Genomic DNA, 14404 nt, shown 5'->3' with positions numbered 1-14404 from the left:
TACTAAAACTGCTGTGAGCAATAAAAACAAGCTGCCAGGAAGGATGAAATTTTAAGTGATCCTTTTACTGCTTTACTAGAGGATGAGGGCATGTGAGGGTCAGAACTGCTTTACATGACTTTATCTTGCATTTTCTTCTGGAGAAGCCAGAATGCTTTCCATGAAAGCCCTTACTGATCTAATTCTTATTCCAGACCTCTCACTTCCCGAACACCCTCTCAAATGTCAGCAGGTTTGCGTGGCTGGAGGTTTAATTAAAGGAAGAGAGACTTTTCTCATTGCAGTGACTGTTTCTTCTACTGCTGATGCAATGTTTTCACACCAAAATGTACAGCAAGCCCAGTACTACAAAATAGCACGTGTCTCCTGAAATATGCCTGCTGCAGTCCTTCTCACCAAGGCGGTCAGCTCCTTTCTGAAGGAACTTACCCACCTGTAGGAGAAGACACTGTGGCCTTTGCAGCACAAAAAAACCACTTGGGCTCAACACAAAAATCATAGCAGAGAACTTTACACATAACTACCTAGCCATAAGATTGACTGGGTTTCATCAGCATCACTGGAGTTGCAGCAGATCTGCATTTGTTCCCCAGACCTCAGGTTTTGCCCTTTAACCAGCGTTCGTATTGTGTTTTGCGTCCTGAGAAGGTAGAGTTGTTAACCTGCTTAGTACTGCTGAAAATTAGCTTTCCTTTTTGATGTGATGGGACTTTTTGGAGGGAAAGAATTTTTTTAGTATAAAGTTACTGAACTAGAGAACACAAGAGTATTGCTTGACAAGATCCTTTAATGCTTCTAGACATGTTACCCCTTCCTTCCTTCCTTCCTTCCCTCCTGCCTTCCTGCCTTCCTGCCTTGCCTTCCTTGCCTTCCTTCCTGTTTCCTCCCACAATACACTCCTTGAGGCATTCTATAAAGAGCCCACTTCCATGAACCTTGTAATAGGAAAATGAATTGATCTTTAGTCTGAATTTGACCGAGAAGGACTAAAAAAAAGTCAAAAACATTACAAGGTTGCTTATTAGCCAGTTTGAAGTGAGAGAGATGATGATCCGTCTCCTCCTACACAAAAGCCTACCAGAGAATAAACTGCAGAACCACTGGCTGTGGACATACTGGCACCACATAGCACAGTACAAGACAGAGGTGTCTGAAATGCCACATTTTCAGACAGTTCAATGTGCCTGAAGTTGAATACCCTACAGAGAAATCACTTTGGGCTCAGCAGAGTCACAGCCCGCCCCAAAGCTGTCGTGACGAAGCCACGTCCCTTTGTGGAGCTCTGCACTGAGCTGGGTGTCCCTGAGGGGTGCCCCGTTGCTTGGGTGAATATGTCCTGAATGCACTGAGTGAATCTTTCAGTTCATTAACTCCCAGTCGTTGATACGTGTTGGCAATGGGTTGGAGAAACAATTTACGTTGCCAAAAATTACTGAGATAAACAACAAACAGTGCAGAGCTCCTCAGGATAGCACACATGATCTACCATGTTTAATTTCAAGAGATGTGTTAAATAATTGCTTTGTTTATTCATAGTTTCCTCCAATTCACATGTGTACCCAGCTAGTTCAACAAATCCTACTTATTGTACGGTCTCCCAAAGAGTGACCAGCTAACATGAAAAAGAAATAATTTAGGAGGGGGAAAAGAAAAGACTGTAAAAGCTCTCCTAATTGAAATAGCATGATACAGTGAAGATTACATGCTTCTGGCTATTTCATTTGCCTGATTCACCACAGGTGCTGGATAAATCTCTCCTTTCAAATCTGCAAGTCTCTGGCTAGCCAGTCTACCAATATCAAGTTTTTCTGACTTCACGTGTGGCCGAAGAGATGGCTAACAGGATTTCAAATAGTGTCCACTCTAACATAGCTCTTCAGTTTCTGTACTGAAGAAATAGCATTGTATTAAGCTAGGAGATAAATGAGCTAGAGGAGATAGAAGGAATACAACTCCCCTTCTTCTAACAATACCAAGGACCAGATGGTTAGACATTATTAGCCCTTGAGGCTGTATTGCCTTTGTAGCATTTGGCCAATTCACATTTAATAGAGCAAAAGGAAACAGAAATATTCTTCACATCATGTAACCTCCAAGTTGACTGAAAAAAATAATGTTAATGAAAGTGTGTCCCCATGTTGAATGAGCTCTGTGTTTTTCAGTCAGTATAAATGGATGAGCTGTTTGAGGCAGGGATTGTCTCCTCACTTGGTGAAGAGGGATCCACAGCTGGGTCTAATTGCTGCCACTAGGAAAGCTGCAACAAGGTGGAGCCAAGTTTGGTTCCCATTGCAGGGGCTCTCGTGAAGATGCTGCTAACTGGGGGTAAATGTAATGACAGAATTTGGAAAGAAGAGGGTCATCAAGTTGGCAGCTTGCTCTGGGAAGAAAATATTTTGTTTCTGCTTTGGCTACCACAAATAAATAATTACATTTAAAGGCCAAATTTGCAGCAGATGTCTTACAGATGACTTGGAGGAACATTTTTAGCAACCTTTCTTCTTCAGTTACCAGGATTCAAGATCTCTGAGTGCTCTTTTTCCAGTCAGTCCTGTCTCATTATAAGCACTCATGGAGCCCATGTTGTCATCGTAGTTCATCACATTATGCCTGCCCACTGGTGCCAAACTTACTAGCTGTTCATGTTGGATGTACAGCTGAGCTGCATTTTGTGGTAAATCTCAAAGCAACCAAAGTTAGAGTAGTAGCATTTTTCTATCTGATGTTGCAGTTCCTCACTGACCTCCAGGATGCTTCTCCATGAAGATCCCTGTGGATACCTGCAATATCCAAAGAAGGAATAGCTTGTCTCTTCCGTTTGAAATTCACATGTGCATGCACACATACATTTCAGTATTGTCTGACCTCGGGCAATTTAAGAGTTTTACTTTAAGAGTTAGAATTTCTGTGTTAGAATGATATGTCTTAAGTGAACTTGAGTGTCTTGAGTCTCAGCAGGACTTTTTTTTCTCTCATTAGAGTGTTTATTTAGATTAACATGCAGCATATTTTCCTTTTGCAGGGCACACACATGTTTCAACCGTTTGGATCTTCCACCTTACCCCTCATATTCTATGCTGTATGAAAAGCTGTTGACAGCTGTTGAAGAAACTAGTACCTTTGGACTTGAATGAGGGAGTTCAGGCACTTCTGGTGTTTTTCTGGCTGATGATGTCACCTTTCCTTTCCACCATCATTTGATTTTGGTTTCCCATGTTTTTATTTTTGAAAACAAACAAACAAAAATCAAGATTGATAAAAGCTGTGCATGAAGAACTGCCGCCCTCTAAGATCTAACCTTCATGCTTTCATCCTCTGTTTCCAATGGACTGCTAGTCTGTATGCAATAGAAAAACAACTGTCTCAAGGTTTCTGTATATCTCTACATACCTCCATTAATAACAATGAAAATACAAATGCAAGTTACGCTACACTTGACCAAATGTTAATAAATGTTTACTTCCACCTACGTTGATTAAAAAATAAAAAAAAAAATCCTCATCAAGCATTCCAAGCTTTTATATGTCCCATCTTCTAGATCAAACCACAGTCCATCTTACTTCTTAACAGTTGAATCCAATACTAGGAGCTGATCAAATATATCTTTCATCCATCCTCGTTCTCCCTGTAGATATTGTCCATCTGAAAGACAACCGTGAGCAAAACTGATGTTTTTATATACGAACTCATGACCCATATCAGTTGCATCAGCTGGAACTGGCCCAGATACACGGTGCAGATAAGACCTTCAAAAAGTAAAAAACAACCTGTAACACAATGAATGCAAAGCATAACAGCAGTTGTTATGATTGTTTCTTGCAAGTGCTGGAGAGAACTTGCACTTCAGAGATATTGGAGGGGCATCTCTGTTGTAATGTTTACCACACCAGAAGCACAAGGTTGTGCACACTCAAGAAGGATGTGTTATTATGTAGCATAAAGGACAAGGCTGCCTTTCCTTAGTATTGTATGCGATAAGGAAAAGAGGAAATAAGAAGAATGTGCTACTCTTATGAATACCTTTGAGTACTGTTTACCAGCTCTTTGTTTTCTGATGTTAAAAATGCTTCTTCCCAAATGATAAATCTAGACAATCCCATCCCCTGTATCAGAGGCCATTCACTTTCTGTCAGGCTGGGCTAATCTATGGTTACTGTTTTTGTTGTTTTGTTTTCTAGTTATTATGTCATTTTCCTTTTCTTGTTCAGTGCAGATCTCCACAGCCTCAGCAATGGTTGTACACAAAAGGTTTTAGTCTTCTGAGAAGCTGCAGAGAATGAGGGTGCTTGTCAAGGATGAAGGCGATTATAACTCTCTTTGGGTTAAGAATTCGCTGTAATTTCTCTTGGAGTAAGCCCAAAGATCCTCCAGTCATATTAGGTACAACTGAATTAAAGATCTAGCTCTTGTTACTTCAGAGATAACCCTCTTCAATTTGGTGTACTTTGCATTCTAGCTCTGAAGACGGGGAATGAAATAAAAATAGCAGTGAACTTGTCTTTGGATGGATTTTGTTGAGGCTTAGCCTCACAGCTCTGATGATTGTGTTCCACTTTTAAACTTTGCTACCCTTGTATTCCAAGACCCATCTCAGATTGAAAGTGTTTGTCTTAACTGGGAAAAGGAAATAGGAAGTATCTTTTTTACTTCTGATGATAAGGGTGTTAAAGGATGCATCAAATGCAAAGCACAAGACCCGTGAAGTAGGATTGAAGGTAAGTGAGAAGGTAACGTAGTGTCCAGCAGCTCACGTGAAATGCCACACTCCTTGGGGGCTTGCGACTGTTAGTCATGTGTTAGCTGTGCTTCGGAAACCATCAAACCAGGAGATCAGTTCCATGTCAGACACATCTTATTGCCATAAATCTTCTCTCAGGAGAAAATGTCTGAGCCCAGCTTTTCTCATGTATTTGGATGGTGTACTGAAACTCATCACACTTGACTGACTCCATTGCTTGAGTTTTAGCTCACTCTTCTGATTCTTAGGTCAATGGATGTTTGAATGGTGATGGACCCAAAGACACACAGAAATAGCAGGTTTTTGTTAGTAATATATAAAGTACTTGGAATATTTAAATTGCCCTGTTCGTTCTGCTTCTGCAACGTTTCAGCCACTTTTATACTAATTTATTGTGTGACTTTTACTGAGGATCTATTTTATAGTATATGCTATTTTTCATATTGAGTGCTCATATTACAGTTGCCTACGGAGGCCTCAGCTACAGACTAGCTCCATTGGACTAGTCCCTGTACGTGATGATTATTACTTACACATAGTAGCTCTGAGTCACCTACTGCACATGCCCAGCCCCTGTGCGCAGCAGTGATGAAACTCTCTTTGTCTTTTTGTGTTTTTTTCTGAGAGCATCCGTCACATGCACATGAACTACATCAGAGAGAGTCACACCAGGAGAGACCAAACTCCGTTGTCAACGTACGTAATTTCTGCCTCCTACACCACTGGGCCCCAAAACCCAGTGATTCATGTACAGCTCCTGTTTTATTCCTGGTGGTGTTTACAAAGTTATCTGCACTATATCAAAAGTTGGATGTCTTCCAACAATAAAAGAAAAGGAGAAGCATCCAAATGGTTGGTCCCACTTTGGTCAAAGAACATAGTATATCAAGAGCTGTTTCATTAACATAAAAAGTTCCAATCTTTACAATATTGTATAGTTAAATTTTTTTTAAGTATTTAAAAGCTATATTTTATTAAGAAAAAAAAAAGGAAACTATTTTTTGTAGCATAAGAAAAGATATTTGTATTTCAGAGACAGCATCAAACCCCACTAACTGAAACAAGAAAGGCTTTCTCCTGAAAAGAGAGCTTCTTCGCATCGTTTTCTGGCACTCACCATAGGCTCAGAGCTAGGTTAGGTGGCATACATCTCCTACCTGGCAAATGCCATCTCAGCCAGCCTCTGGGTTCCTGATTTAGGGAACAAACAGCATTAGCTGGCTGCTTCCATCCGAATCTTAGGCAAAAGCTGTCTTTCAAGTTCAGAGCCTAAAACATTTTTAAAAGGCTGTTTTCTTAAGTGACTGTGATGACATCAAAGCAACAAAATCCTTGTTACTTTGAGTTTGAGTTTCTTTATGTTTCTTTTCTTTTTGTTTGTTTAGTTTTGATCTAAAGCCAAGAACCAGGGAAAGAGGGAGAAAGACGGTTGGCTCTTTCATAAAAACACAGAGAAAGACACCACCACGCTACTGTGCCAGTGCCCTTCCCAAAGGCCCTACCTCCATGGGGTTTTGAGCGCTGGCTCTCCTAGGGGCCCGGGATGGACATCTCACAGTGCAGCTCTCCGCACGGACGTGTGGTGGGGCGGTGCAGAGGGGCAGCAACCCAGCTCCCTTGCCCGGTCATTTAACCTGCCCATTATGCAGTTAATTGCCTTCGTGGTGGTCGCTGCTGCTGCCGACAGGAGGCAAATGCCCTTCCTTGCTCAGTGTTCAGTTCTGAGGCTGTTACTCGCCCACGGGATCACTTGTGCTCTCCCCAGGTCTGCATTTTCATAGGTGAAACACTGATTGTTCATTGCAGAATTTCTGGTTTCATTACTTTTCCCCAGGAAAGATTGTAAGATTTGCTATAGAGTAGATTTGTGGTGAAGTATGTCAGCAGTGAATTAAAAAAAAAAAAAAAACACATAATCAGTTCAGTTCCTTCACCTCCATTCCCCTGAAACATATGCTGGGTTGTTTTAAGACCTCAACATCAGTAGATCTTAAAATGCAAGGGAAAGACATAGAATAAGAACTCTGAAAGATTTTGTGAATTGCAATGTCAACAGGAGCAATGAAAATGGTAATAGGTAGGTTTGGTTGCAGAGGGCTGTTATCTTTCTGGAAGTGACTGTGTAGATAGCATTGAAGGTGGAGGGAAGGAAAAGGAAGATTTCTGATCATGAAATCCTGATGCTGTGCTAGCATTAAGATGAAGATACGTAAATGAAAATAGATATTCTAAATCATCAGTAGGTCTTCCACCCTGAAATATTCTTACTGACTGCTCCAAGTGCGTAAGCTATGCAGGATTTTATCCAGTACAAATATAACCGTACCTTACCATTGATTGCATTAGGTCTAAACCCTCCAAATGTTGTCACTGCAGCCTGGAGCGCGTAGCATGAGCGGTTGGTTTCAGTAATGTGGTTGTGCGTATGTTGAACTCGACTTTTATGTTCTGGGGAGATCCATGATTATCACAAGCCGAACGTAAGTGGTCCAAATTCAACCACCAAAGTGGACCAAGCAGAAGAGTCCTGAGTTTCATGCAGGTCTGACACAGAGGACTTTTTTTTCACTCATTTTTGCCCAAGTGCCCACAAACTTTTCAGTGAACTGCAGTTGAGGTTTGAGTTTTTAGTGTAGCCTGACAGACAGCTTGGGGGAGGGAGGGACTGGGTTTGTGTTCTGCTGGTTTGTTCTAGTCTCCCTGTAATAAATAACTGACTGACTTCCTGTTGAAAACAGTAGGACACTGCATTTGCACCTGGAAATCAGTTAAGCTAGAAACGAAAATATACCACACAGAGGGTGAGCTAAGCTCATCCTTTGCTATTAATCCTGTGGCAGGCTTTGGAATTACAAGAGGATGAATTTGACTGCAGATTTGTTTAATTTCTGTTGAAATAATAATTATTCACCCCATCTCCTCAGTACCATTAGTAGGGCTTCCCAGTAAAGATTGAACACTTTCAGTCAAATGCAGACCAACAGATCTTTATATAACAAATGCGGTGCTTTTTTATTCTTATTCTTGCTGTACCTCAGTGTTTGTTCTTAAAAATAAAAAATGACTGCAGTATCCTAAATCTGGGTTTTCCAGTTATCACAAGGTCCAAAAGATTGGATTGTTACTTTCTCTCTAGTGAGTCATGTAGTTCCTTTGTTCTAGTAGAAAAACAGATGCCTGTAGATAGTAGATACTAGGTTGAGTAAATATTGTACCATTAGCCAAATTCCCTGCAGCTTCCAATTTATCTAACAGAAATGTCTGTTACGGTTTTTGTTAAAGACTACATAAAGTCAATGGCAGGAAAGGTCCTCATTATGGGACTGATTTTGCTTATATTGACAGAACAATGTCACATGATACTCAGGCTGTGCTTTCTATTCAATCATATCACTATAGAGGAATGTCAATAAACTCACTTTGTTATGGCATTGTGTGGACTGTCTATTGCAAGTAATTTCTTTGGGACAGGATGTATTTTGCTCGCGTGGAGGGATGTTGGCACTAGTGGAAGTCCATTGAATTGAGGAAAGGGCAGGATCCTGTCCTTTCTCACCACTGCACTGAGGCTGCTCCGCTGCTTTGATTCCATCTCTTGGGGTTATGTGTTTAAAACTTGCGGTTCTCCACACAAATGTGCATGTGCTCTCCTGTGCTCTCCTGGAATATCCTGCGCTCAGGCCTCCCCTGAAAACATCTGAGCTTGCTCCTTGCCGCAGGATACGCACGGACAGACAGATGGAGATGAGACATCTATTCTACTCACGCCTGCTTCACTTCTAATTACTTAATTGCAGGTAAGAAACACAGGTGCAAGGACAATTTCTTAACAGTGTGCGCTGGGTCTGCATTAAGTTTTGACAGCAAGTAAGCAGCAGATGCTCTGGCATTCCTGGTACGTCACACCCATTGCTGCAGCGCTCGTCACAGCCCTATCTCCGGCGTGTTTCATTAGCACATTCCAGGACAGATTAACGCGTCCCACATGCAGTCAGCAGACACCTCGCCGGCCCTACCTGTTTTCTCACATAAATGGCATTTCACGAGGGATAAGAGTAGAAGATGAACTGCGGCAAAGCTTAAATCAAATATGAGGAACAGTTTTTGCATGGCAAAAAACAAACAAAAACATCAGAAGAGGCTCCAAGGAAACAGCAAGTGTATCTTACGTGAGGCAAACACACCGACACCAAATGTGAGAGCGCGCGATGGTGACGCCTCCAGAGCCAGCACTGCATTTCCCGTCACGCGCAGGGCCCAGGTCCATGGGATCATAGCTCCCTCGATGATCTAGAAGGTCCTTTCCAACCATTCTGATCCCACAATTCTATAATTACTCAATTTCCATTAAAATGTAGCTATAGTCTGCCTGAAGCCTCTATACCTACACGAGATGTCATTCCTGGCATGCTAACAAAACTCCAAAAACCTATAGTTTAGCCACTCACCTCGGTATCACAAATAACAATCATTTCCCATCCGGTGGTAGCAAAGTCATAGTTATTTACTAAAATGGACAATAAATCAGCTTGTGGTCTGATGCTCATCCTTCACTAAGACGGCGGATTGGACATGAGCTGTTATCTCTCGATAATAATAATGCAGAACAAATCCATAAAGGATCTGCTATATTTCCTCTAAACATAAATCCTCCTTGAGTTATACTCAAGCTATACTCTTTCATTAATTTTAATTAATAAAATGCTAAAAGTATAGCAAAGCTGTAATTTTTCATTAATTTTTAATTAATTCTGGTAACCTTCAAAATAATTTTTTGTCAGTTTTGCCTGAAAATGTCCTTCATGGAGTATGTGCTTTTGTTTTTTTAGCCCCTGCCTCTTGTCATGAAGTTTTGAAGCAAAAAAAAGGCATGTTATTCTGTCTGAAACACAAGCCCTGACTCTTTTCTTAAAATAAGGCTTTGATATAAGACATACTCACATCGTCCTAACTCTAGTGCAAATAGAGAGCATCCCTACAGTGTTATATTATGGCTCCTTTAGGGTGAACAGAAGCCACCGGAGAACACATGAACACCACAGCTTAGGATTTTTTTTCCTGAATTGCTGACATACATTATTTCAAATAATAATCTTTTGCTGTATAAAAATATAGGACCTCTGTGAGAAAGCTTTCAGTAGCAACAGTAGTAGTAAGGTCACTTGCTTTCCCTTTTGGGAGGAGTAATACACTTCACAGACATACCTTTACCTTTGAAAATTTTCGACCTGAAAATAAAGGACTACTTTAGGTTGTTTTCTTTCCCACCTCTGAAGTGAAATAGTTGCAGAAATGCCATAAATACCCTGCAGTGTGATCCATTCAGCCCATTTCAGGAACGGATCATCGCAGCTGAAGGATTATTGTTGAAAATGATAATATTAACACTGCTTTTCCAGAAGCAGAAGAGCACACAAAAAAGGATTTACACGTGCTCAGATTTTTCTGTTTCCAGCACTTTATATGCTTCAGTCCATAGGAAAAGCACCTAAGCAGCATGCTTCATGCAGTCACCATATATAGATAACAACTACTCAGGAATGCAGCTGGGGCAGCGCTGGAATTTGCTTGGGAATTTTGCTACAAGCTGTTATTTGGCTTCAATACCTCTTATACATTTCCTGGCATTTACATTTCTGAAGCAAGTCTGCTTCAAAATCATAAATCTGTTTTTTGGTGTTTTTTTGAATGATACTTGATGTGTGTGAGGATATGTTTATGGAAAGCATTGGCATCTTTGTCAATTGAACGTATACCCTCCTGTTTTTGGCATATAAGTTGACAGCTGTAGTGATTCACACATTAATTAATACAACCAGGCTCATAGAAGACTCTAGCCCCTACTGCTACGGTGTGTAAAGCACACAGCACAGCCTAGGAACCTCATAATCGTGCTTCGGATACATATTTTAAGTTCTCCTGCAGAACGAATGGAAACACATTATCTTTACACTCTGGGCATAGGCACAAAAAGGGAGCACTCCACCCTGGATTTTGCAGAATATAAAATTGGTGTGTCTTATTTATATAGGGTGAATCGGCCTGGGGGACAGTGCTTGCGCTGAAGAAGTGTGAAGCCAAACTGAGGAACAGCTGATACAATGAGGTTTTCTACTGGTAAATTAATGTTATTATATGTAAAATACATTTGGGTGGAAATTGCTGACAAATGTGAACCTGGGCCCACATAGGAAGGTGTCTTGGAAAGAATACTCCTAGGTTCTCCAACAGGGGTACATTCACCTGTCCTGAAAATGATTAAATCCAGCCCCGCAAGCCAAAAAAAAAAAAAATGGACCTCAGAAATTGCCAGGTGGGTGGCAGTTAATATTTAGTGTTTCACATATGTAAAACAATAATTCAGGGAAGGTGGCAGAACTGATGCTTAGTGCTGCCACTTAGTGGATCTCTGCTTTCCTTCCTTCCTGAGATTGGAAAAGTGAAGATAGATTAGCAAGTTTTCTGCTGTAGCTCATGAGGAATCTCTGTTCTCAAATATTTATACGGTAGAAAAAGTGTAGAGGGGATGGTTTCTCGGGGTGCTGGGTATTCAGAGCTCTCTGGTAAGTTGCTTTACATGATGACACGAAGCTTGAGGAACCCTGAAGGACCTCAGGTGAGGAATGTGCTCCTCTGCTTTTCCTGCTGCCTCCTATGAAATACAATCACATCCGGCAATAAACAGCTCACGCATGCAAAACAAATAAATTCAGATGGAACTTCCTGCAGAAATTCCAGCCATAGAAGATCACAGAATCACAGAATGGTTGAGGTTGGAAGGGGCCTCTAGAGATCATCTAGTCCAATCCTCCTGCTCAGGATCAGATTCTTTTCTATCAAAAAGGATGAATTTCAACATGAAAAAAATCATCTTATGTGTGCGGAGCTTACGTTTCATGCTTCTATTATAAACTGACACACATACGGACCATAAAGGAAATTGTTACTTCTTGTACGAGTTGCCTGAACCTACTTCTGTTGGGAAGAGGAAGGTCCTGTGAGACCTTTGAGTTAGAGTGAGGCTGATAAAATCGGGCAAAATGTGTGTCCCCAAGCAATGTGTTTGATCCACTCTTCAGGGCAAAACTCAAAACACTTTCTCGCCTCAGTGCCTTCCAACATCAGCCTAAAGGGACATCCTTTGGAAAGGAGCACCCGTGGTGGTGCCTTCCACCCCACCTCCTGCTTCAGAGCCTGCAGGCCAAACGCAGCTCACAAGAAGGAATTCCTGGGACACTGCTGGCAGAAAATTTATATATATATCTATATATATAAAGACAGTTAATATTACCTATACAAGCAAAAATCAATGTTTGCTGGGCCATCTGAGTGCAACTGAGCAGACAGTAGCTAATATTTCGGTGACTGAATGCAAGAACACAAAAAGCAAAAAGAAAGCCCATATATTTTCTCCTAATAAACGAGAGAATGCAGCCTAGCTATGAATGTTTGCTTATCTCTAAATAAATCAAGCGCTGTTCATATACGCATGTTTCTCCCTATATGGAGAGCCCATATGTGCTTATGCTGCAGAATTAAAGACTTAGATAAGGACTGTTTTAATATATAGGTGGAACTGTGGTGAGTCACAAAGCTTATATTTATTCTTTCCGTGGGGAAAATTAAAATGAACACAGCATATATCAGCTCCACACTATTCTGGGATGGCTGAGCCAATCATAGTTTATTCTACGGTTAGTGAGTAGTGAAGTGGGATAGAAATGCAATTCAGTCAGTTTTCAAGAGAGTGAAGCAGAACTTGTCCTTGTCTTCCTGCTCTGTGGCGAATTCTGTTTAGCACTGCAGCAAGTCCCCCCTTTCTATTACAGTAAGGCACTGGCTTCTGATGTCTGGTGTATTCTACCTCTGCAAGAAAAAGGTGAATTCACAACTGCAGGGAGCCAAAGTTCAATAAAATGTGAGGTTTACATAAAGTTTACCCTGACGGGAAGAAGCAATCTACTTAGAATCTTCCATAATTGAGATGCAGATAGCTTTTAAATTTGTTTAAATAAAATGACTATATGAAAGAAAAGAAAAGAAAAGAAAAGAAAAGAAAAGAAAAGAAAAGAAAAGAAAAGAAAAGGCCCCTGATTTGTTTCATGCAGAACCCTTGAGCTAGACTTTCTAAGGCATTTAAGTATCTAAAATCCATGATTTCTTTTAAAAGGCATTCAAGGAAGTTCTGTTCCATGTTCCAGAATCAGTAATTGCAGCCAGTTCCATAAATTTCTTTTGCAGATTCTTTTTTTTTTTCTCCCTAGGAAAATGTAAAGATGAAAATACGGAAAGAAGTAGAAAATATCATGAGATTAAAGTATCTGAGGCATTCATTTAGGTTTAACATGCATTTATGATACTAAACTATTTTTCAAGAAACAATCTCTAGTAAATGCTTCTGATATGTGCTTCCAGATGCACTCCAAGTTTTATTGTTCAGCAGTAACAATAAAGCCTTGCTACCATTTAAACAACATTCTGAGTGGAAAACACATTGATACTGTAATTCTCGAACCTCCTATTATTGTATACACTAGTTCTGGATTTTATTCCTAAATTACTTATTTCAGTAAATCTGATTTGGCATTAGGTAAATGGTGGAAGCCGAGAGAAAAAAAAAAAAAGCCCTCTCAGCAGTTGTACTCACTTACGTTTGAATCATCATTGATTAATGGCTGGGGTCATTTGGGCCATTGATCAATGGCCTCAACCCCGTCCTGCATTTTGGCTTATTTCTGTATTATTTTTTTCTTTTGTGCTCCACATATTGGCAGGCAGTGGCAGCAACTCAGTGCCATTAACACAGAACAGTTTTCCTAAAAGAAATGCCCATTTAAGCACGCCATTGGGAAGGACTTGGGAAATGAGGTGAACACGGCCGTTTCTGAAGCCTTTTCCAGCTTCACTCATCAACTGAGCTACAGCAGAAACAACCTCTGCACACAGCATGACTGCTCTGCCCTGCCAGATCCCAAAGCGCAAAAATTTCTCACACCACATCAGTCCTATCCTCTTTTTACCCTGATATTTTGGCCACTGCTTTATGATATATTGTACAGTGACCAAAACCAGAGGCTTCATGGGAATACAAAATTACTAACTATGTACGTAACTAGATATAACTATATGCAGGACAAAACTTCTCAACTAATTTACGATGCCAAATTTTACGTCCTAAATTCTTAATCTTGCTAATGTAAGGATACGTATTAGTACTCGTTAACATACAATCCCTTTAAAAGCACTTCAGTTTTGTTTACTGCTGTATCTTGTGGTAGGCTGCTGAACTACATTATTACCAAAAAAATAGGAAAAAAAGGAGGGGGATGGGGGGCTACAATTGTTTTTGTACTGCTTTTCAGCTTAATAGATGAATCCTAGCTCAGATATGATGACATGTTGAAAGCGCGGCCCCTCCTGACCCCAGGCTAGTTGGTGGTGGTGGTGTTTCCTCAGAAACATGGCCTTGCCTCTGCGAGCACATGGCTTTCTCTGCTGGATGGACCCTAGGCCGGCTCGGATGGCTCGGACAGCCCTCCCGTCCACCCGAGCCTCCCTGCTCCCTTCCCCGCACGGGCGCCGTGACCCGCTCCTGGGGCTTCACCTCAGGCGGCGGCCCCAAAGCCGCAGCCCGCGGCTTCGACTCCCCAGCGGGCTCCCGCCACT

General features: G+C 41.1%; 1 protein-coding gene across 4 annotated transcripts in view; it reads left to right on the top strand.

Moving 5' to 3' along the window:
• Positions 1-4568, top strand: part of HECW1 (HECT, C2 and WW domain containing E3 ubiquitin protein ligase 1) — a 171376-nt gene extending 166808 nt beyond the window's left edge. For all 4 annotated transcript variants that reach the window (XM_010223776.2, XM_088520860.1, XM_088520861.1 and 1 more), the window contains exon 27: positions 3023-4568. In XM_010223776.2, the coding sequence (XP_010222078.2) occupies positions 3023-3134 (112 nt within the window). In that variant the 3' untranslated portion in view covers positions 3135-4568. The remainder of the gene's footprint in view (positions 1-3022) is intronic.
• The last annotated feature ends 9836 nt before the right edge of the window (positions 4569-14404 follow it).

Source organism: Tinamus guttatus, unplaced genomic scaffold, assembly GCF_059628265.1.
Source record: "Tinamus guttatus ecotype Peru unplaced genomic scaffold, ASM5962826v1 Tinamus_guttatus_pri_ptg000104l, whole genome shotgun sequence".
In the NCBI taxonomy this organism is placed as follows: Eukaryota; Metazoa; Chordata; class Aves; order Tinamiformes; family Tinamidae; genus Tinamus; species Tinamus guttatus.
The sequence above is the reverse complement of the archived record's forward strand: the minus strand, read 5'-3'. Positions and strand labels throughout refer to the sequence as shown.